Source organism: Xiphophorus hellerii, chromosome 13, assembly GCF_003331165.1.
Source record: "Xiphophorus hellerii strain 12219 chromosome 13, Xiphophorus_hellerii-4.1, whole genome shotgun sequence".
In the NCBI taxonomy this organism is placed as follows: Eukaryota; Metazoa; Chordata; class Actinopteri; order Cyprinodontiformes; family Poeciliidae; genus Xiphophorus; species Xiphophorus hellerii.
In genome coordinates, this window is record NC_045684.1 from 18061289 (window position 1) to 18085694 (window position 24406).

At 36.6% G+C, this 24406-nt stretch overlaps 1 protein-coding gene across 1 annotated transcript in view; it reads right to left on the reverse strand.

Annotated features, from left to right (window-relative positions):
* elp2 (elongator acetyltransferase complex subunit 2) overlaps nt 1-18723 on the reverse strand; it is a 33018-nt gene extending 14295 nt beyond the window's left edge. Inside the window, exons 1-14 of the mRNA XM_032580309.1 lie at nt 18592-18723; nt 18376-18454; nt 16406-16476; nt 16076-16220; nt 13745-13822; nt 13533-13597; nt 13351-13417; nt 11055-11201; nt 10747-10842; nt 9576-9676; nt 2741-2872; nt 1612-1761; nt 1244-1435; nt 161-230 (exon numbers count right to left, since the gene is read on the reverse strand). Coding sequence (XP_032436200.1) covers nt 161-230; nt 1244-1435; nt 1612-1761; nt 2741-2872; nt 9576-9676; nt 10747-10842; nt 11055-11201; nt 13351-13417; nt 13533-13597; nt 13745-13822; nt 16076-16220; nt 16406-16476; nt 18376-18454; nt 18592-18723 — 1525 coding nt within the window. The remainder of the gene's footprint in view (nt 1-160; nt 231-1243; nt 1436-1611; nt 1762-2740; nt 2873-9575; nt 9677-10746; nt 10843-11054; nt 11202-13350; nt 13418-13532; nt 13598-13744; nt 13823-16075; nt 16221-16405; nt 16477-18375; nt 18455-18591) is intronic.
* Nucleotides 18724-24406: the final 5683 nt, after the last annotated feature.

Consider the following 24406-nt stretch of genomic DNA (forward strand, 5'->3'; position numbering starts at 1 on the left):
AAACACCGAACAAACCTTTCTAAACCAGATTGGGCACAGCTGTTTCCAACTACATAGTTAAAGTGAAATTGATTTTTGAATGAAAAGTGATTATAAGATAAAACGGAGCCCCAGAAGGAGTAGTGAAACACTTAACTGCTGTGCTGGGAAAGCATTTTACCTTGAAATACAGCCTTGTTGGAAAGACCCAAGGCAGGTGTGCTAGCTCCTTCTGGAAGGCTGGCTGAGCCCTGGGAAAAAGCAGACAGATGGAGGAGGAGACAAATTTACAGAACAACTGGGTCTCCATCTCTAGGGCCCTATCAGAAGTATTTATACCTCTAACTTTTTCACATTTATACATGTTACAAGTATCATTAACCTCAATGAATTTCGTGTGAATTTTATGTGATAAACAAAGTAGTGCCCAATTATGAAGTGGAAGGTTTTTAAAAAGTATTTACAAACAAAAATCTGAAAGGTGCAGTGTTTTATTTGTTTTCAGCTCGTCAACAAGACACCCCGAAATAAAAACACAATGCAACAATTTCAGTTGGAATCCAGCTAGTTGGTAAACTACAATACATCCAACATGTGTAACTAATTCTCACTACCTAGCCTGCTGCTTTTAGTCGTTAGTCAGAGAACAATAGTGAACAAACAGCATCAAAAAGACCAAGGATGACAGCAGCAGGTGTGTTAAACTAGGGAAGGAATTAAAACATTCAATATACTTTGGACAACACTGCATTTGAGGTTGCGAGATATTTGTGATTGGTACGATGCTTCACATTGACAACAAACCCTAAACATACAGCCAGGGCTACAATGACAAGGTTGGATCAAAGCATATTCATGTGGTCAAAAGTCCAGACCCAAATTAAATTGAGAATCTGGGCCAAGACTTTTAAACTGATGTTCACAGATGTTGTCCATTAATCTGACTGAGTTTGAGTTATTTTGCAATAAAGAATGTAAATGACTTTCAATATCTGGGTCTGCAAAGCTGTTGGTGAACTCAAATAGACTTGCAGATGTAAGAGCAGTAGAAAGTGTATCTACAACATACTAACTAAAGGGGTGAATACATAAGCATTAAACCATGTTCCCCTTTCCTGCCACTTCACAACTATGTACTATTTTATGTTAACCTACAACATAAAATCCCAGTGAAACACACAGAAGTTTGTGGCTTAGTACAACAAAATGCCGAAATGTTCAAGAGAGGTCACGGCATTGTAACCACAGAACAGAAGATACTTACACTGGATTGAAGCAGCTTTTCTTTTGAAATCCCAGAGATGCTAGCAAAGTTCTCCACAAAATTTCGAGGCGCTTGAAACACTCTGAGGACCTTCTCATCAGCTCCAGATACGAACTGAAACCGCCCAACCATGGCCAGACACTGCATGTCATAACCGTGGATCTGAGGCCGAGAGATTTCATGCCAGGTTGCCTGCAGAGTTGAAATCCACAAAAAAACCATAAATAAGAATAAAGAAATAATAAAAATCTAGATATAATTATGTGGCTAAATGGAAAAAGGTCCTCTACCAAATTAAACTTTCTACATTTGGATCACAGTTCTTTTCTGTTTTTTCGTTTATATTCCAGTTTTGAGTCTGCCTTTACCTGTTTGCTGTCCTGCTTCCTCCATGGAGTGAACAGTCTGGTGGTCTGGTCTGAGCCCACACTGAGGATGAACTCCCCCTCAGGATCCCAGCTCAGGTCTTGAACAGCATTAAAGTGACCTGATATCACAACTCCTGGTCTCCACCCTCCCTGCATGGAGAGCATAAAGATTTACACCTTTTTTTTTTTATTCTTTAAATTATATAATAATACTGCATATATTAAATATTGTATTTCAGTGAGGTACAAATCTGTGTAATTTAAATAAAATAATATCCCGGTTTGCTCTCCAATACTGTGGCTCATGTGATGTGACCTCAAGCTAAATCTGCCTGTAAAATATTTTTTGGGAGATGTAAAAAATGTTTCCATAAGCATCAGAAATTAAAGATGCAATGAAAACTACAAATAGGCAGCACTTACAATAATTAATCTTCCTGTCATCCAATGCAGATGCTCTATCTGCACTGATGAAGATTCACTCACCTCACCATTCTAAATCCACCAACAAGTTGATATTCTGGCCTTTTATTATTATTTCAGCTAAGAATTCTTCGACCACTTGGGGGATGTGACATACTGTATATTATGCAGTATTAGTCTTTCCTGTCAACCTGACATGATCAAGAATTATGGGGAATTCAAAAAGTGCCATTATGATAAAACCAACTTCATCCGTCCAGGCGTAATAGAAGTTAAGCTTTCATGTCAAAGTGTACAAAATCTGACTGGTCATAAGTGAAACACAGACTTCAAAGACATGATGGGACTTGATGTTCCTCAAAATAGGTAAGTAAGGCTTTGTAATAATATTCTGCTATCAAGATGTCGCCACCATATACATTAGGTAAATATACATACAACAAACCAAATTGTATACATGGGAATTGGAATTCTATATCATACTAATCATTCAATCCAAACAGACCTTTGTGAATGTGATATTGTACAGATTAGGATTACAATGATCCTCACAAATTGACAAACTGTGCAACATCTAAGCCCCTCATAAATGAAGGTAGTTTTTTTTTTCTTTTTGCTTTCCAAGTATACATTTTCAAATCAGTGACAGAGTACCTTAAAAGATTTCATTTTAAAGGTTATGTATTTAGACAGTTGTGATTGTCACCTCTTTATCCTGATCCTTGCACCAAAGGTGTAGTGCTCCGTGGAAAGCATGGGCCAGAATCATCGAGCCATCCGGACTCATCTGGCAGCCGTAGAAGCCCAGAGTGTTTCCACCTACTTCCCCGACACGCACCTGGTTTTGAAGAGACAGTGAGATAAAATGTGGATCAAACCACTGAGTCATCTGCTTTTTCAACACATTTACAAAACAAAGCAATAGGTAGTGGAGAACATTTAGTTACTGGGTCACTCAAGTGAATGCGCCTTGCAAAAAAAAAGAATTTAATAAATAAAGTCATGCATGTGTCAAAGTGGAAAAAAGGTGACCCATTTAATTATGTCAACATTTTCTAAACAGTTATTGGTGAAGAATTTAAAAACTGCTCTTTAGTCCTATGTACACTGTTTGTTTTTCTCAACATTCTGAACAATGACATTTAAAGAAAACAAAAGATAAGGATGAAGTGTTGTTTCAGTCTCTCTTAAAGTCTCATTAACTAACAGACTTCATGATGGTGGACAGAAGCGAGGAGGGGAATTAAAAAGAGGACAAATGAGATTAAGCTGACAACTCAGATGAGAAATTATACAAAATGGGACTTATTAGACTTGAATAAACCCCATGTTTCCCTCCAAACAAAAATAGATTTGTCTGGTAAATAATGAAAGCAATTTCACCACAGCATATTACATGAAACAACTAATCATGAAAAATGTCACAGCTTGAGAACCCTGACGGTTTTATACAAAATGGATTTGGATGAGCGTCTCTGACCACAGTGTCGTCCTCAGTTACACAATACAAACTCTCCATCTGGGCTGAATTTCCACTGAAAAACTAGTTCACTTTAAAAACACAAGTAATCAGTGCAGTTGCAGTGAGAACAATACCGGAACATAAAAAACAACTATTTTAGGATCTTCACCACCTCTCCAATTATAGGCACCGTGCTTTTGTTCATACAGACAGTTATGCAACCAGCTTTGTGGCTTCAAATGACGACCAGGGGCAGAGAGCACTTTTTGATTTAAGTAAAAACAACAGCTACACTGACAAATGAATATTTTCCAAGCCTGACGTCACCAGAGGTCATTAGCTGAGGTTATTCTAAACGTCCTGAAGCTCCTTTAAAAAGAAAATAAGGCAAATTAGGAACGATATAAGCAAGATTCTAAGGACGATAAAAAAAAGTTATTTTAAGGCTATTTGTTAAGAGAACTGCAGCAAAGACTTTCATCTTGGTGTCAACAAGGCTGAATCCCATTTTCTAGGCTTAGCCTCCGAACCCTCAGCATTTAATTCAGGTAGTGACTGAAACTGATAAATTATCAGTAGTCTCCAACCTTGTTCACATCTGGCACCAAGATCCCAGCAGTGTGAATGACCCGATTGTGAGAGATTTCTTTTGACTGCTTTCAGAGGTAGGTAGTAAAGTGTATCTCCTTTAGTTTGACAGTGTTAATGCAATTTATCCACATTAACAAACCATTCCCTGGCCTAATGTGACCCCTTCAAGAAGCAGAGTTAGCTGGATGGCTCTCAGTTAAATGACCTTCCCCTAGAAACAAAACAAGCAGCGTTACAAAAACTGCTACTGCTGTCAGCTGATCTAATGAGATTAAACTGTAGGATCGCAGGAAGAAAGCAGAGGAGCTCAATTCTTTTACACAGATCGTCTGTCTAATATCATGCTGACATGACATAATCAATTTTAACAAATTATGTAAAAAATAGAAAAAAAACATTTTAATAAAAGTTAAACAATAACAATAAGAAAGTAGCAGTTTTGCTTTTTTTGGGTTAAAAAAAGATCCAAAAAACTAGGCTAGTTTTAACAATTTCTGGATTCGTTGAGAGAAACTGGGAAATTAAATCATACTACAAATACTGAAAATCACAAACAATCACTGCGGTTATGATACAATATTTCCAATAAAAATATTTTCTCTTATTGTTTTTTACTCCCATTAACAATGATCTCAAATATTATTTATTGAGACACTTTAAACTCGGCATTGCAGTGCAGTTGATGAGGCATTGAAGAAAAAACTAGTACTGAAATAATATTTACAGTACAGTACGGTCTGTTTCGCTTTCAAAAGGTAGCTGGAATCTCCTTAAAATGCCTTGCATTTTAAAATGTGTGTTCAAATCAATAAAAAATGTTTTACCCCACAAAAATATCCAAAGTGTTATTTTTTGTTTGTTTTTTTTCAGATGCAAGAATGTGACTAGCTGTGCTTCTAGGCTAAAGAAACTCTTAGCAGCATAATGAGGTCAATACCTCAATTTTATTTTCTAATTAAAGTAATCAAATTAGATTCCTCACCACAAGAAAGAACTAATACCAAATCACAAAATAAATGTTGAATTTACCAAACTGGAATATGAACTCCATTATTTTCTTCCTTTTTCTTTCAATGTTGTTATATGCAATACAATATTGATTCAATTTGGGAATATGACATTAGATTAAATAAACACAAAACACTGAAACTTATTGAAATATTTACAATAAAATAAAGATTTGTTGAGGCCACAAGGACCTGATTTTCTCTCTACTCACTGCAAAAAGTATAAGTTTCATGGAAGACACTTAGTTGGCATTGTGAAGGGCTTGGTCTTTGACACCTCTAGGATTAATACCCCGAACCATTAGAAATAAAACCCTTTTCTGACCCTTAAACCCTGACAGGTACATCAAAGCCAAAGGAAAGACCGATAAGAACTGGATCATCAGAATTTAATAGTTCACTATTCCCTTTGCAGCACTCTGAGCCCAAATCAAAATGCTTAATATCTACTTAATCTGTAATTAACTTGTGCCTTGCAACATGAACGTTATCCTGAAGAAAATACTTGACTGCCACAAGCAGAAACACAAAAATTAGATGCAGCCTCGTCAATCATCCAGGCTTCTCCATGGTCATCAGTGACCTTCTAAATAATGTCTGTAAAAATGCTGGACCACAGCAGAACAAATGACAGCGATAAAGGCATGTCTTTAGGTTGAATGGCCTGATACTCTGGTGAGGGAGATGAAAGACAACAGAGGGGGAGGAGAAGTAGCCTGGGAGAGACATAAATGGTGAGATTGAGAGGAAGAGATGCAACATTAAGCAGATTGATTTTAAAATTCGGCACACAACAGCAGGCTATAAATCATGAAAAACAAAACACCCACACACACACACACACAGAGGCAAACTGCTGTCATCTGCCGTGTTTATGAAGAGGAACAATATGGACACATGGCCTACGCTGGACAGTGGCGTTGCTGTAGAGGAGCACAACAAGGACGGCAGGCATAGGACTGTATATATGGCTCCTGGAGAGAGATCTAAGATGAACATGAAACAGGCTTAACCAAGCAGAAAAAGCCCCACAAAGTGTTCTCGAATCTACCCTTCAGGTTATTGCATAGCCAAGCACAAAGAGTGACTTATTTCTTGGACAAATTCAAAAGCACTTGCTTTAGGCCACATTTTCTAGTTCCAGCAACAACAAAAATAAAAAATGAGGCCAAAGACAATACCCACAAGTATAATTTTGTGTCAGTGGACCAAAAAAATGCATTGATGACATACAAAACCTATGAGTGACTAATGAAGTAAAATGTTATGTTTTGGAAGGTGTGGTTCAGAAAAAGAAAAAAAACAACATACTAACAGTTACCCATGGTGGTGATGATGATATGATGCTCTGAGGCTGCTTGCTACCATCTGTTGGTGACCTTAAGCTCAAGCAGCTCAAGCAGCAGAACATTGACCAGCCAGTTCACCTCTGAGTGACCCAAAAAAGGTGTAAGTTTTGGAGTGGCTTAGTCAAAGTCTAGTCCTACATCCCATTTAAGATGTTATGGCACAACCTTATTACTAAATGTATATCAATAATATGCATTTTAGAATTCAAATGAGACTTATAATGCAGAAAATGTTTCCCATTAAATCAATTACATTTACTGCAAATCGTTGTTAAAATTTATTTAGTTGGTTATCGACATTTTTTGAATCTGAAATAAGGCTTAGAAAAGGTTATCGTTTAAACACAAACTAAAAGTCCCTTTGGTGGCTCTCTGTGGTCAGTCGTAAATGTTAATTACCAGTGCGTCTATGTGGCGAGATGTTTTTTTCCCCACAGCGGTAAGCTCTGACCGCCCCACTGCTAATCCCGCTGTCCTTTAGATCCCACCAATTACTCTAATCAGTGAAGATGTGAAGCTCTTCTCTGTAAAAATCGACTAATTAAAACAAACAAGGCTGGTCATTTAGTGCCGCAGAAACTACTACGCCCAAAAACTTCGGTCTCGGGTGTGGTTGAGGATCTTTCAACTACATTAATGAAAGCACCTTCAAGGCTAATTTTTAGAATCACGTGTAGAAATGTTTTCTTAGAAAGGTTTTGTTGTATATGGAGGCTTGTGTCTGTGTGTCACACAGCTTCAGAGGTTAATCTGCCTTTGTAGACAGGGATCCTGTCACTTCAAAGGGCTTGTTTCTCAAACAGAAAAAGAGGGACTGAAAGAGGACTCATATGCCATGCACTTTCACACAAATAACACAAAGGTTACTCCAGGTCTGTGGATTATTTATTTATTTGAAAGAATAAAGGCTCCAGGTGTGCGAAATAACTTCCTACACAAAATTTCTACAATTTTTTCCCTCCCTTCACCTATACCTGCCTCTTTTTTTAAGAGACAAATATGTAAAATTCTCAGTGGCTTTAGGCCCTAATCAATCCGCATTTCAGAGAAAGAAAACTAAACTTTTTTGCTAATCGCCGTGGAAATAAAACCAAGGGATCAAAGGTCCCAAAAAGTAATAGACCAAGCAGTGAATCTTCATCAGCCTGGAGTGCAATCACACATCGGGTCTCTGTTCACTCAGTTGTGTGTGTTCATTTGAAAGGACACACTCCAGGATATGTGCATATGTGAACACATCTTTGATTTTATTTTTGGATTTTGGACCAATATTTGAGCAAGAGGCCGTGTGCTGTCCTGAACCACCTGAGAATATGATGCATTTTGGAACAAAAAAAAAAAAAGGTGTGGACCAGATGGGGCGAGAACTACTCTTTTTCCTCCCAATCCACACTTGTGTTAAATTGAGCTTCCACTCTGGCACAGCCTCAGCTGGCAGGAGCACAAAGAGAGGAAGTTTCCATTGAAATGAGAAAAAACAGGAGAGCTAAAGAAAGGGAGAAATGGGGGACGGGGAGGAGACAAAGTTTTAACAGCTTAGTTTGGGGAATAAAAGAAAAAGAAGGTTCTGGAGAAAAAGCAACTTATTTACATATAATAATAATAATAATACAACTATTAAGTACAGATACATATTTTTGTTTTGCATTTCATTCAATGTCCTTCCGCTACAGTACTTTAATATTTAGGTTTCATTTGTTTAATCCCATTTCAGAAAGTTGGAAGTTTATATTTATTTACCTTGGGCATGGATGTCTAGATCCTTTGGGCCTTTCAGTGACGCATTAGAAGTATTCTTTCTTTGCTGACTGATTATACAGCATGCAACTTCAGTAATTTATTTTGCTGAAATGAGCATATTTATCTACACTCAACAATCAGCTTGGAAATTTCACAACAAACACTCTTGACTTTTCTATACTCACCTTTCCAGAGTTTTTAGTCATTTGTGTTCTTTTTAAACTATCAAAAATGTTAAAGCTCATGGTGAATTTATTGCATAGATTTCTACAGTGAACAGAACGCTACAAAACCTAGGAACAAAGGAAGGAAGGAAGGACACAATGTAGAAAGAAAGGACACAAGGCATTCAGATAATGGGATAAACAATGAGTTTGTGAGAATTTTTCCACACTTTTTTCTCCACTTATTTAAACTCAGAAAATACTAAAATCAGCTTCTTTATCCGTACATTTCCACACTCAATAAGCCCTGTGCAGAACGTCTGGCTCTGCTCTACAGTTCAGCTACTTTGGTTAGATTTTATGAGAAAACTGCATGATACGAATCCAAAGCATAATCCTATTTCTCGTTCTGAGAGCGCAGAACAACTCAGACGTTACTATCCTCTGTTACAATTGCATTAATTCAGGGCCAAGAAAACAATATCAGTCAACTGCAACGAGAAAACAAAACAATCAATAAATCAATGGCTTAATCTTTTAACAGACTGTTGAACATTTAAAAAAGCTCTAAACAACCCCCTGAGATCATTTAATCCAGTTCAATAAGGTCTAGTCTCCTTTCCTGCAATTCATTGAGAGCCAATTCCTCATTCCAGCTTTGTTCGCTTTGATCTTTTCAACCCAATTATTGTAAACAACCAGCTAATCCACGGTCTTTTTGTCCAGAACTGCCTACCATGACCAAAACCTCTCACCTTCTGTGTTTTTATTTTTAAGCATATGTAAATGTTGGATTGCTTTTCTCACATGTTTTGTCATTCATTAAATGAATAAAAACCAAAAATGAGCTAGAACAGAAGCTTCTCATCACCCTCTACTTTTATGCCTTGGGAAATGTGCTGCAAAGGAAGGGGTGGAAGGGTGAAAGAGTTAAACATCGGAGGGGACGACATCAGCATGTCTAAGCTCAGTAGTGCACAAGTCTCAGCTCCTCCTCATCACTGTCTGTCAATGCTATTTCTGACACCTCAACGTCAGAAAGAATGGGAACTGAGATAGTGGAGACAAAGCAGGAGAGGTGGACTATGGCCAGAGAAGAGAATGAAAAAAAGGTTGGCTCTATAGCTGGGTTGTGAAAGCCTCGTGTTGGTAGCAGAGAATGATTTATTTGATGTGTGCGTGTGTGTGTGTCTGCATAAACCATCATACTATTAAAGTCAACACCTACCTGCTCTACCCAGACACCAGATCCTTCCTCAGGAGCCCAGATGATCATGGTTTTGTCCATGGAGGCTGAGAGTAGAATAAGAGGCTGTTGCAGCTCACCACCTGCAGGGGGAGACAAAGACACTCAGATGCTTACAAGATGAACGTTCACAGCTAATCTTGTTCATAGTACACTATTGGGACAGGGGCTCTCACAAGTGTTCACAAGCCATTTTTGCAGGTCCATTTTCAAGTTGTTTGCTCCAAGTTCAAATTCAAAGGAGTGAATGTTTTCTTGCTCATCCAACCATGTCATTTCAGTCTGCCCATAAAACTATTTTGCTATATGTTAGAAAATCTAAAAACATAGCTTGTTGTGCCAGTCACAGGAGTAACAGATTATGCAAATCAGGAATTATAAATTATAAAGACCAACCAACAATAATTTCATAGCATCCTAAAAATGTGCGTTGTTGGAGACTAACATGGTTTCTACAACTTTATATGTCTAGATGTTTTTTATTACATGTTGAAAAGTAAAGAACAAGACCGTTACCTAATTGGATTTTATTTGTTTACATTTGTTTTATTTGTTAACAAATCGAGAAGGAGTACAATGATACAGAGTCTATCCGATTCTGCAGTGTCGTAAAGGGATGAACCGCTTTTATAGCATCTGTAAACTCTTTGATCAGTTCTATTTCAGAACCTAAAACACTCAAACATAAAATAAATACAAATTATTTGAATCTCAACTTCTTATATGTGACATTTTAACACAGTTTAAATAATAGAAATAAATAAAATTAAAAATGTGATCTTAATTGTTGTGATTGCCATCTATGCTGGACTCAGTTTGGCAGCCATAGTCTAAAGAACAGCAAACAAACAAAAAAAACATAAGCATTGAAAAAGACATTTCTATTTTGCATGTAAAGTTGGACAAAAACTTCTGATGTGGCAAATTAAATAAGGACAACATCAAACTATAATTAAATTCAAGTGTTCCTTTTTCTTCAGAAATGTCTATCTTATCTTTTATATGATGGAATAAGAAATAAGAAACGATTAACATTTTTTCATACCACTTTAATTTCTTTTTTCCATAACTGCATAATGACAAATTCAAATATTACTCAATACTGTGCAGGTGTCCTTTGAAAAAGCCTTAATGCTTTTTTAATTTAGACTACCTTTATAGACAGGGGGCTGCCAGCTGACTCCATAAACCCAGTTCTCATGTCCTGCCAAGACAGTTTCAAGGGACACTGCAAACCTTGAGACCATTCCTGTGAAGAGAACAAAACGACCAAATGACAACAACAAACATGTCAGTAATATCAGGTAAACATGCCCTGATATTAAGTCAAATAGAAATATATGTTGTACTGATTATAGGGAACATGAAAGTCTTTCTCTATAAAAAAAAGAAAAAAATCATCTTTCCTCATTTGCTTAATTAACACATTTTTCTGTAATCAAGTCTGGCTAGCCCATTCACCTCTGTCCTTCACTTCAAAAACGTCCTCTTTCATTTTGATGACAGTGTGATCATCTTCTGTGTGGGTGTCTGTGCCAGATTTGGCACAGAGCCTCCACACTCTGATGAGAGAGTCCTGTGAACAGCTGGCTAATAACAGCTCGTCCCCTGAATGAGACATGGAGAGAGAAAACCTGAAAATCTGCTCTCTGAGAAGCCTCAAAGTTACAAGGTCTAACACTGAATATGTTGCTGTGAAATCTCCACTAAAGGTGGAACACAACACAACCTCTACTTTATGTTATGCATATAATAGATGAGGGGAAGACTAACATGACACTGTCATAAACATAACACCAGTAATGAACATGAAGGAGTCTTCATAAATGTTTATGACTGTTGTCATAAAATGTCATTTGGTAAATGACATTTTTAATGCAAGACCTGTTAAGAGTGAGCTCAGCTGAGTTTTATTAATCACACAAAAAAGGGGGGAAATGGAAATATTCTGTATCATAAAGTAAAAATAGACCAATGAAAATACTAAATTGATGCAAATTTGATTGACCAAACTAGTCAATGTGTTTTAAAGCCTATGTTGTCCTTATACAATTAAGCACTGAAAGTTTTAGATCAAGAGCCAATGAAGTGGCATCATTGTAAAATCCAGAAAAGGTATTGTCTTTTAAGATTTTTTTAATAGTTCTTAATACATTTGTCTCACTTAAAGGACCCCAGTTTCAAAATGGTTTGCCACCAGTAAACAAACAATTGGCTAGCCTCAGAAGTTTTACATCTCATGTGAAACAAAATGACACAGACAGATATGTGAATACTGGAACTTGTACAGTTTACATTTAATGGATTGTTTTTTTTCTTCTCTTCATTAAAGAATTATTTTACTATTTTAAATATTTTTTTATAAAAGCAGTTTTACACGTCAACTTCTTAATTGTATTGAAGATTTTTTTTTTTACTGTTAGTTTTAAATATGTTCCTTTGTATTCTTATTTTTTTCTAACCTGCATTATAAGTATTGAGAAATCTTTGCAAATATTTTTGCTTAGTTTGATTTGAAAGCCATGGGCATAAGGTTGGGGTATTAAGCAGAGGAGCAAAGGACAAAGATGGCCAAATTAAACAAATGAGATGAGCTCAGACTGTATTAGAATTCAGCTTAAATTAAAGATGATTCTGATTATGCTGTTAAATGTTGGACAAAGAGGGACCTAGCCTTAATTTTCTGGTTATAATTATCATCATACCCCAAGGTATCATGTCCAGAGAATTTAACAGCTGCTCCATCAGGGATCAATGAGAGGTTAGCATCTAACTGTGATGTAGCCAATAAGACAGCAGGACTACAAACCAACACACAGACATGTGGCAGACTAAGCCCATGCTGGTTTTCTGCTGAATGTCCCTGTCTTTATACATAATGCATGTCAGCTTTTTTCTGTGGTGACTAGTCCAGTTTCATACGTGCCAAAAAAGACAGACATATTATCATAATGCTATAAATTCCTTGTTTGAGAAAGATGTCAAGCTATTAGGTCAATAAAAGCAATGACACTTGACAACACAAACTATCATTTGTTTTGGTTTCTGACTGAAAGTCTGCCAAAACCACATATAATTGTGACGAGAGAGCTTATGTTTATTCTTGGCTTAAAAACAGTTGAGAAAGCACCTTCATCATTCTAAAAACTATATTTTTGTGACAGTGACCTACTGAATCCTAATAATAAAGTAAGGATTTTCTTTTTCTGCCACTGCTGCTGATGAACAGCCCAGTGTATCAGGTTGTAACCTTCACCTAAGGCCAGTAGAGCCACCAATTATCTGATGACAAAGCTACATGGGGCAAAAAACAAAACAAATAAATAAATAAATAAGGCAGTTAAAGAATAATCCTATTTCAATTTATTATTTTTGGAACTACACCATTAATCCCACCACACCAGTCCAAATATAAATACATCATCTCAGTCTGTTTTTTTTTGTTCATTCAATACTTTGATAGATAAGATAACACTTGAAAATAATACATCTGATTATTACAATTCTTTATCAAGGATTGCAACTAATAAAGGTAAGGATAAAGGTTACAATGCAAGTGCAGAACTAGAAGTTCTTGATGTCTTACGCTTGTTAGTTAAAGCGACAGCTGTTTTTCCTGTATTTTACCAGTCATAATGAATACTTCAGAAGCATATAAACACATGTAATTCTTCTTTCCTTGAATCTGCCAATGAGGCAACAGAAACTGGCTTTCAAGTTTACAGTGTGCTGATTGCATCTTACCAGACAAACTCACCCCTACATGCCCATTTCACTCCACGAACCCAGTCTTCATGCCCTTGCAGTGACATGGCTTTCTGCAGCTGCAAGGGAGCCATTTCACGGAGTCAGTAGTTGCCTTCAAGCCTCAGAAGCTCAGATTAAACAATTAGGATTCATGAACAACCTACCCCTGGGGGAGTAGTGAGGCTAGCTTACCTGACCGCTCTCCTGCACATACAGATGCACCCGAGAGTCATCACCTCCACAGGCCAGAATGGGAACTAGAGATGCACATAAAGACAAAACACACAAACCATGGGCTTAATATCAGAATATCAGTTTTAATATGCAGAGGCAGTGGAAGAATGATGTAAAAGGAAAAATGTGTGTGCAACTTAAAGGATGTTGAAAGAGCAGCTTGTGCTTACCTCCAGCGCCGGGCAACAGAGCTAGAGAGACATCCATCATGAAACTGCTTCCAAATGATACATTATGGAGGCACTCAACTGAGGAGACATCCACATGGAAACATTTTCAGATGTGCTGCAGCGACACAGTCACACAATTGTAAACAAATGGATTGAAGGCCTCAAAAAGACTTATAATGTCTATTTTAAGTATGTTTTCACCTGATGCATAAAAAGAGCAAACTAGATAATGTAATATTTACATTGGAGAAAGAAATTCAAGCTAAACTTATTTCCAGTTTTCAGAGATGCCTCTAAAGACGGTAGAGCTTCACTTGTGTCCTTTTGCAGTGACAGGCAGCCAAAAAAAAAAACACTCAGGAAAAGGAAACTCAAATCCCAGACAACTTGAAAAGAGGTAAAGGAGATGAAGGCGATAACTTGAAGCTCCACTGACACCAAGGTGTCAAAACATATTTCCGTCAAAACCACATAGGAATCACTGGAATTGTATTTTTCAGTTTGACCCCCTAAAATCAACTGACCACTGAAATAAAATCTAGCATAGAATATTTGTTCAATCAATATTTTATAAAGAAGGAAAAACATTTAAACGACACACGCTTAATAACAGATTGAATCAGCCCAGACAAGAAGAATGTTTTGCACGTAGTGAAACTGATATCTACTTTAGTCATAAGGTACAGAGAGAACAATGAGCTACAAACCAAACACAAAATATCATTAATAGCATTTTACAGTGTTGCAATTCAAATAAGCCATAAATAAACTCTTCATGGTCCGCTTAATATTAAGAAGGTAGAGATAAAAAAAAAAAAACAGCTACAGTTCAAACTGATAAAAATTTTCCATCACAACATCTCTATGGTTTAACATGCCCCTACTCCACCTATTGCTGCTCACTGCTGGTTAGCTGGCCAAGAAAAGGATCCTAACTATTCCCTTTTGAACAACAAAGAAACATTTGGTTGCTTGGAATCATATCCTCCCCGCTCCCACTGAACCTGCAAGAATTAAGGTATAGAAAATGGATGTCTACCAAAATGTGTCCTGCTTTTCTAAGCCTAAGTATAAAATTAATATAATAAACAAATGTTTTTACAACATTATTATAATTTAAAATATTGAGTTTTATGTCATTTCAGCAGTAGTAATAATTGCTTTTCTGGTTTAAATGGAAATCAGCTAGATCCCTTTTTTGTGTTTGTTTTTGTTTGTTTCTTTTGTTTTATACCACAAAACCACAGCATAATGTGAGCATTTCATAGTGGCTCAAGCCTAATATGAACCATGTTGAAGATATGGGTAAGGAGAAGAGTACATAAACTCAGAAATTAGACCACAACAAAGAAAGAAACTATTGTAATAACTGACCCACTACCTGCAGAAATACTAACATTTTCGGTGGAGTTCTGAATCCAGAAACGGTACCAAATTTAAAGCAGGGAGCATTGTCCAAAGATAGTGGGCATCAAATGAATATTACTTATGCTTCCCCATTCAAAGGATGAATTTACTTTAAGTTCTGATAGAAACCTTCCCCTAGAGTAACAGTAATTCTATCAGCCACTGTAAACCTATGAGAGTTAAGATAAATTTCTGCAGTAACACCAATAGGGAATAGATAACATGGCTCAGAGTAACAGTAACAAAAAACAAACAAAAAATGACCCAAATTGCAATCTTAGCTTTATCCTTCTGCAGACTACAAACTGCAGACTACCAGCTGAAACATAGAAACTCTTATCCAAGGTAAGATAAAAAGCAGTTAAAAACTTAACCTGTTAAAGCTGTTGAAGTATGAAGCCATCAAATTAGAAAGTGTCGAATGCAGCAATAAGATCAAACAGAACTGAAATAGGAACTAGGAGCTCTTTATGAGTCACTGCTGACTCTGTGATGTTTGATGATTTTAACTGGAGCCATTTCTCTTCAATGATTCTGCTTGGAGACAAAACTGGTTTGTAATTCAATACTGTAAAGTGAATTGTCATTTGAAACAATTCAAGCCTTTTACCAAGAAAAGTGGAAGTTAAAAACTGGTCTGTAAACATTGATTACCGATGGATCTGAGTTGTTTTCCTCAGCAGAGGTTTCATAATAGCACACTTGAGAAAAATAACATATAATGCCCCTTTATGAGAAACAGTTATTTCTCCACTTTCTGTTAAGTAGTGAAATACAGATGTGAACAATTTAGAGGGAGTGTATTAAAAGAAAAAAGTAGTGAGGCTCACGAAAATACACACATCACTGTTAACTTCCTTTTTTTTAGAGATGGTGATAAATAATTTCCAAATGCTTTCCATGTCTGTTTTACTTGTTTACTACCTTCTTTGTCGTCACTGCAGAGCCATAATCTCACTGTGGAATCGGACGAAGAAGAGGCAATGAGGATCTTAGAGTCCTCCAGGTAGACGGCATCCACAGCATTGACAGGACCAGTGTGGCCCTTACACTCCACTGACTGGACGAACTATGGCATTACACAAAACATTTGTATTCAAGGCTTCTATTTTTCATCACTAAAATTACAATGTGTACCATAAAAATATCATTTTCACAGCACAACACTCAGATAAACACAGAATTTTTTTTTTTCTAATTAGCTGAAACTGAAGCCACCTAAGACTCAGAAAAGTTGAAATGTAGGCAGTTTACCTTCCCAGGTTGAGCTTCCCAGAGGATGATCCGATTGTCTGAACCTCCTGAGACGACATGACGCTCTGATGCTGCGACAATAAAATCAACATAACGGAATTAACTTACAACTCGTTATCGACAAACTGGTTCAATAAAGAGTATGGAGCCTTGTACATAAAACATTTTTAGAAAGCCCAGTTGGAAAACAAAGGGTCACCTTACAAAAAAACAACAAATAATTGAATAAATAAATAAATTCATACATGACATTATGACAGCAAAGAGGACTTCTTAAATCTAAATGCAAATATTAGGTGAGGTCAGTGAGAGGACCTAAATTGTAGAAACACATTAATACAAACATAATTAAATGTTCCACAAGGAAGTAGCGAAGTGGGTGTAATATTCTCAATTATGGTGAAAAGAAAATGAACCTTTTTTGAAATATAAAATTAAAAAAAAGATTCTTAGAAAAAAATCAGCCTCTAAAGTAAATAAAACCTAAATGTGAACCATCTGAATCTGCCATAATCTATTATACCCAAACTGTTTCATGACACAAAAGCAGGGAGTGTAAGAGTGTTTTACTGTCTTTGCAACTTGTATAAAATGTTATGCAGTTGAATTAATAACAACTCCAATGTGTGATCAAGTTATTGCTTTAAAAATAAAACTGCTGAACTCGTTGTAAAACTTGCTGTATTGTGTTTCACGGTCACTTTAGCCAGGGAATGAAGTTTTGCTTCTGCCTATTTTCAACTATAGCTAAAATTACAACAACAAAAAAAACTATAATAAAAAACTTCAACAAGTAAGTGGTTCCCTAATAAACTCAATAGTTTATTAATGTATGATAGCTTAGCAAATGCATTGATTAAGTGGTCAACAGTAAGTGTGAGTATCCACATAAAGAAGATGCTCTGGCAGTTTTTTGGTATTTATGTGTGTTCTGGCACAACATCAACACAGAAAGACATCACCAATGACCTTACAGACATAGCTGTTCATCAATCAAGGAATGACGTCAAGATCATTTCCAAACAACTTTGAGTCCCTCATGGTATACCAACATAGATTTTTTTATTTAAATCCTTAGTACAGGCCATTCTTTGCTAAACTTGTCCAAAAATAGGCAAGTTTATATGCCTTAAAAAGTGTGTTAAATGTCAATATAATTTGAAAAAAAAAAACGGCTAAGGTACTGTATGTCTGAATGGATTGTAATAAGTTAACATTTTTGCAGCCTCAGTTGTTGACTTTCTAGTAGTCATCACACCACACAGAAGACCATTTGATATGTAAGAAATTAATCAAGAGAAGCGTACATCGAAAAAGCGTCACTTTTAGAAACATTGATGTGGAAACTGATGCGGAGAGGTGGCCGCATGCCGTTTTCCATTTGTAACAGCAGGTGGCGTAACCTACCAAAAGATTCAAATATATTGCTTGCTACACCAAAATGAATTTACTTTAACAGAAAATGTTTAATATTCACCCCTTTTTGATGTCGTTGATTTGGTTTTCTTGCTAGTGAAACTATAGTTATAGGTTTTATTTATTTAGTTGTTTGTTTGTGTAAACCTGATGTTATTACCCACGGTTATCACTACCTAGGAATTCCACACAAAGTTGGACCTGAGAGAGCTTTCATAGAAATAGATTTTCACACAAACCAGTAAATTTAAGTTAGATAATGAAGTGGTAAAGAAACACGCTGATAAAAAAATGTATAACTGTCAATTATTGCTAATGCATTGAAGATTATCCTGGCCATTACATGATGACAAGCAAGTATTGACACATCCCTGTCAAATTTGTTTACATTTTTCAAATAATGTTTCTCTATTGAGTTTGCATGCTAACTTTACTTCCCCGCACTCTACACACACCTCATGGTTTTGTACAAATGTTCAATGTGCTTAATAATAATAATAATAATAATATATACTGTATATATATATATATTTAAAAAACGTCTCTACACTCACCATTGTCTTTCTTGTGAACCCACTTGACTGCATTTACTCTCCCTTTGTGTCCATTCAGCAAAGCGACAACTCTTCTTTCCTGAAATTCAAACTATTCATGTTAACCCAAATGTTTTTCGGCGTTTTAAACAAACACTCCACACGAATAATGTTAGCATTAGCACTCAGCAGCGAGAAAACAACTAAACTACTGACATGTTTTACAGATTTTATCACCTTTGGTTCGTACAAGGCCACTGAATTGCACGTCCCGAAAGCCACAGTCCCTCCCCGACCCCAAGAAACAACATTTGGAGTCCTATTTGCGCTGCATGCTACATGGCATGTCTCAATTATGGAAGCCGCCATCTTTGCTTGAGAAGTTGTGGGGTTACTGTAAAAGACTCCGAGGGTAAACGGTTTCTCGGTATCAATGGTTCCACAGCCAAGTTACGTAAATGTCATGTTGGTAGTTAAAACAAATGCGCCACAAAAACTGTAAAACTGGTTGAGCTACAAATACAAACTAGAACTGGGGTTAAGACACATAATACATTAATTCTAATTGCAACATGGATCACAAAACTGTTCTGATTATATTTAAATAATTTGAAATCAATTCCTTTCAACTCTACAACTTTTCAGAATTACAGAAAAGGCAGTGACTACAGCAGATGTGCATCAATAAACCTTAGTGTTCAAATATATATATATATATACACAAAAATATGCATTTAGCTGATTCAGAAATCTTTAATCCAGTTGAAATTGACATTTAAATTTATTTGGGTTTAAGGCTATTGGATTTATTTTCTTTGGAGAAATGTCAAGCCAACAGTCATCCCTCTGATTGCGCACACCATAAATTAGGCATATAAAAAGATTTAAATTAACACTTGACTGATATTCTAAGTTACTAAGTTGCACCTGCATGTTAATGCACTGGCAAAGATGGTGACTGTGAGGTGCACCGCCCTGTAAAAGCCACTAGGTGACGCAAGATAATCATAGAAGGAAAACAAACTCCTTGCAGTCTATGATTTGAGCCACTTTAAATTTTAATTATTCAAAGTCTAAAAATGAGTATTGTGTTCCTTAAATCATAGAAGTACATTATAATTTGAATCTCATCATGATCTCATGAGGTGAGTGTTACATAGTTTGCTGAATTAGATATGGGGTTGTTCCCTTCTCATGAACAAGATAACAAAAGGGCTGATTTTTATTTATAGCTTGGTTTGGAAAATGTCAACTGCATTTTCTCTATAGAATGCACCCTGAAAGCATCACTGTATCATTTTTGCCCTTTAATTACTGAAAAATAGAGCTGACTTCATAATAACAAGATTCATTTGACATTGTCAGGGAATCAGACTAAAGCTACTCAAAGTGAATTACAATTAAAGAGAATATTGCTGAAACACAAATACACTGTTGTGTCAGAGTGTGTTACTCCCTCTCTGAGATTTGATTGAAGTTGACTGGTCACAGCTGAGCTAGCTGCCTGCCAGACATTCTGTCTTATTAAGATGAAAAAATAAGTAAATAAACAATTAATAAGAGAAAATGTTACAGTCAAAGAGAATAAATCATATAATTTCTGGACTTTAATGGTGCACACATTTCATAAAATTTTGTACATTGAGTATTACTGCAAACACAAGTTTCCCACTGACAAACACACACAGAGAGAGAAAAACTATATGAAGAGGAGAAAATTGGGGGAACAGAGGATGGGTGACTGAGCCTCTTCTGGCTCCGTTCTGACCGTGCTGACTTGCAGCCTATATCTGCGTGACAAAGACAAAACAGGCTCGCTGTCACCAGCTCTCCAGGTAGAAAATAGCCACAGTTTGCTTTGCCATTGTCCCTCTTCCCTCAATCTCAGGGAAACAAGATTTGGACGGACTTGGCAGAGTGAGATGACCCAGGCATCCACAGAGTGTAGCTCTTATGTCAGGAGCAGCAGGAAAGCAATAGCTGAGAAGTTTCTGTTTTATTTTGGTGCTGTGTTGATTATCTGTAGCTGCTTATATAACACAGGATTAATATGATCAAATGTATCAAGTCACTGCAGGAGAAGAGGGTGTTTTGTGGAAAATCCTGTCTTTGTTTTTACTGCCAGGAAAAAAAAGAGTAGTAGGATATGCTTTTGTCTGTGATGTTTAGTCAACATATTCTTGCTCCATGGTGATAGAGTCACTTTAAATATCCAGCACAACATATTATAATAACAGCACTTGGCAGGGTCATAGAAAGAAAGTTCCAAGTTGCTTTATATTTGTGCATGCCTGTCAAGTAAGGTTCAGAGGTTGTACTTTAAAATGAGTCTATGATAAAATTAGGTTATGGTCTACCATTATTCCTTAAAAATATGCTTGTTCGTTCCAAAAAAACATTCACATAACCTGCCATGTTTACATCTGCTGCTGTTTCAAACTGAGAACAGCTGTCATAAGAATGAAATCTGAATTCTGACGAGCCTGTGAGATGCGTGTGATTATACAACAAGAAAAACGCAGCTTAAGTGAATTCTAGGCCCTCCATGCTGGGTGTCTGCATTTCACGTTGCAACTGTCAGTTTTGTTTACGTGTAATTAAATTTATCTTGTTCCTGTGAGAGCCTTCTTGACAAGACAACAGCTGAAAAGGACTGAGAGATGGCCTATCCTTGACAGCACTGCTGCTTTAAGTTTGCTTTTTATTTGAATGCATTCATCTCAGCGCTTTTAGATATAATAGACCATAGCATTTCTTTCTTATTTAGAGCATAATGTTGAGATTAAAGGATTAGCACTGCAATGGTTTAAATCTTAACTATACAACGCAGTTTTTACAGTCAGTGTGTCTGACACTTTACCTTCAAAAGCTCATCTATCGTGTGGTGTTCTTTGGGGGAGTCTACTCTTAAAGCCTTTGATAGGCACCCTTTGGGCTTAAGTTAAGAAGTATGGATCACACAGCCATGTGGTTGACACATGCTTACTGAAAAATATATTTTTATTATTATTATTTTACTGAAGATATCAGAAAACCTACAACTATAGAACATTTTGAGATCAGTACTTAAAAGCACTGTTGGGGCACATATTTGTGACTCCTTACCTCTGTTTGAACTCCTCTCTTCCACAGGGGTCTTCTCTGGTCACTGTATCGTGCTAAGACAGTGGGTTCAGCTGGAGGTCTCAGACAAGGGCAAAGCAGTCTAACACACTGAAGTATCCTTAGTGATTGTGCAAGCAAATTAAACTAACCAGCACTTTCTGGATAGGTCTCCCTTTCCCCCATTGAGGTTAATGTGTGTGCTGAGATGGACGGCACTGAAATAATAACTACAAAGCTTAATCTTGTATAAATATGTATGAAGAAACTCTTTTAATGTGCAATTTTGGTGAGAGGGTTGCATCCACTCATCAAGGTTGTGAATGTCATGTTAATTAATTTTTAACTTTAATGATTTATTATAACCATTCTTCTTCCAGGGTAGAATAATAATATAGCATACAAATATAACTTCTTTTTTACATACTGGCACAAATACATCCTTACAAAAATTAATTATATCAATTAAGGGTTGAGCCCAAGATTAGCCAGAATTTAATGTTACCTGATGCATACTTGGCAACACAGGTTTGAAAATGCAAATAGGCTCACTGCTCTGTTGAAACACCGAATTGTATCCAAGTTTCAACCATCAACGTATGTGATTGGAAAAGTTGTAGAATTTTGAGACACATTTAAAAAAGTTCTTCTTTAAATTTATATTCATGTTTTTAAATATCCACTAGTGCCACTGGCCCATCACCATGATGTCCCCACCACCATGCTTAAAGGTCGATACAGTTTGTTAGGTTTAAAAGCCTTACTTTGACATCTCCTCCATTTTTGACTTGTTTGAAGTTTTAACCATCTATTCAACCATAAATCTCAAATGAAAGAAAATGTTCCAAGATAAAAGAAATTTGGAACTAAGACGGCCCAAGTTTACAACAAAGTGGAACATTCTGGAGCACCTGTCTTACTCTCCTCAATCAGGCAAGGTTTATATGACCGTAGTCTGAGAAGGTTTCAGCCAAGGAAAAAAAAAACTGCTCCAAATGCAACTCTTTAAGTTACACTGAAATTTATTGTGGAGTGTGTGGATAAGCCAAATGACTTATAGAGAAAACTGTTATGGTAAGACAAAATATAGATTTAGCTGTTTGGATACGATGATAATAGAGGTACTATATTTAGAGAAGTCAAAGTTAACTTTTTTTTCTATTTAGGAAGATTGTACATACTCTCAAACATAGAGGTGGCAGCATTATCATGCTGCAAATGCTACTGATTATTAAACACACAAGATGGATAGAAAATAAAGTATCTGAACCATCTATGAATTCTTCAAATGTTCTACAAATCAACAACCTGATATTTGAAACTTGCTCATATTAAGGTGTTCCTCTCAGAGTTGATCTCAAACAAATTCAAACGTGTTCACCTAATTCTTACTTTTCTAAATATGGGAAGTTGTTTAATGTATGATCACTTTCTCCAGATAGTCAGTTAAATACACCATTTTGTGAAATTCATGCCAATAATTTGACTGCAGACGCAAACCATGTGCACATTAAAATCAATTTTAGCAGACATAAACTGTTTGTGTCATTTTGTATTCCTAATTTTAATCTTCTTATCCAATATAGAACTGAGGGCACTCATTTCACATATTCTGATATGCAAAATATCTATCTCTTTAGGCTCAGCATCCCAGGAGTGGCACAACAAAAAAGGGATGAACAAGAGAGAAGCGGAAGTCAGCACTTCTAAAGCACACACAGAGAGGGAAAGAGACTGTAGCAGCTGTTAGCAACACAGTCACACTGAGCATAAGCAGCTCTTTTTTAATGAGTAATACCCTTGGACCGTGTGGATAAGAATACACAAAAGGGACTTGCTCCCTTGAGTTTGAGGTAAACATTCAAAATGCTGAGTGCCAACACAAGAGTACAAACTGAGGAGCAAATCTCAAAAACTGTAAAACAAATTGGACACAGTTAAGAAAAACAAGTCTGTTTCACCCTGTGACACATTGTGTTTGAGGGTACATGCAGAACTCCAACCTGCTCCCTACCTAAGCTATTTTCTGCAGCGGTATAGGATAATCACATTTCTTATCTCAGTGTACCACTTTGACTTATCTACTCTGACCACAGTGACTCATGCCAGCACAAGTTAATGCAGCTGGAGCAAGTAGCTAAAGTTGGGTTTGCTATCAGCTTATCATTTGGTTGAGAGCCCAAGAGCAGATAAAAAAAAAAAAAACACCCAGATATCATCTAGAAGTGGTAGTAGAGCCATTCATCACAGCTGAGTATCCTTGTTCGCTCAATAGCTCGCATACCTTTTTAATGACGCACTGTATGTGTGTACATGTCTGTGGTGTTGCGGAGAAACCAGTGAAGACATGGCTAAACAGCTTTAGGGTGTGTTTTTACATAAATACTAGGTTGGCACACCCACTTATGATGAAACCCACCTCTGACACAGAGTACAAGTCCACCTATACACACTGGGCAGCAAAATAAGCCATGACTCTCAGTGCCACAGAGCTTCCAAACCTCATGTGCTCTTAGTCATCTACTGTGTTCACACTATGAAATATTAAACGAGGTGTCACCCAAGGACATATCCCTGGGTCCAAGCAGGAGAGTTCAATAGACCTCTAATTCATGATGAGTCATGCAAGCTTTAAATGGATTCTTTATTAACAATTGTGGCCTTGTCTACTGTAATGTGGGCACTCATGGTGTCTGTTGAAGTAAAAAAAGCTAAGACAAAAAGCAAAGATCTTGATTTATTCTTTTCTCCTTGCTCTGATCTGGGGGAAGTCCCCGTACATATGAACGGACGGACGGACGGACGCCCCTGTGGGACACACCTGAGAAACCTCCAAGGAAGTTTCACATTCATTTCCAACTTTTGACACTTTGATATCTGTTTCACAATTTTAAAAAGTGCTGAGGAGTCAAGCAGAAGATGTAATACTTGCATCAAATACAACAAACAG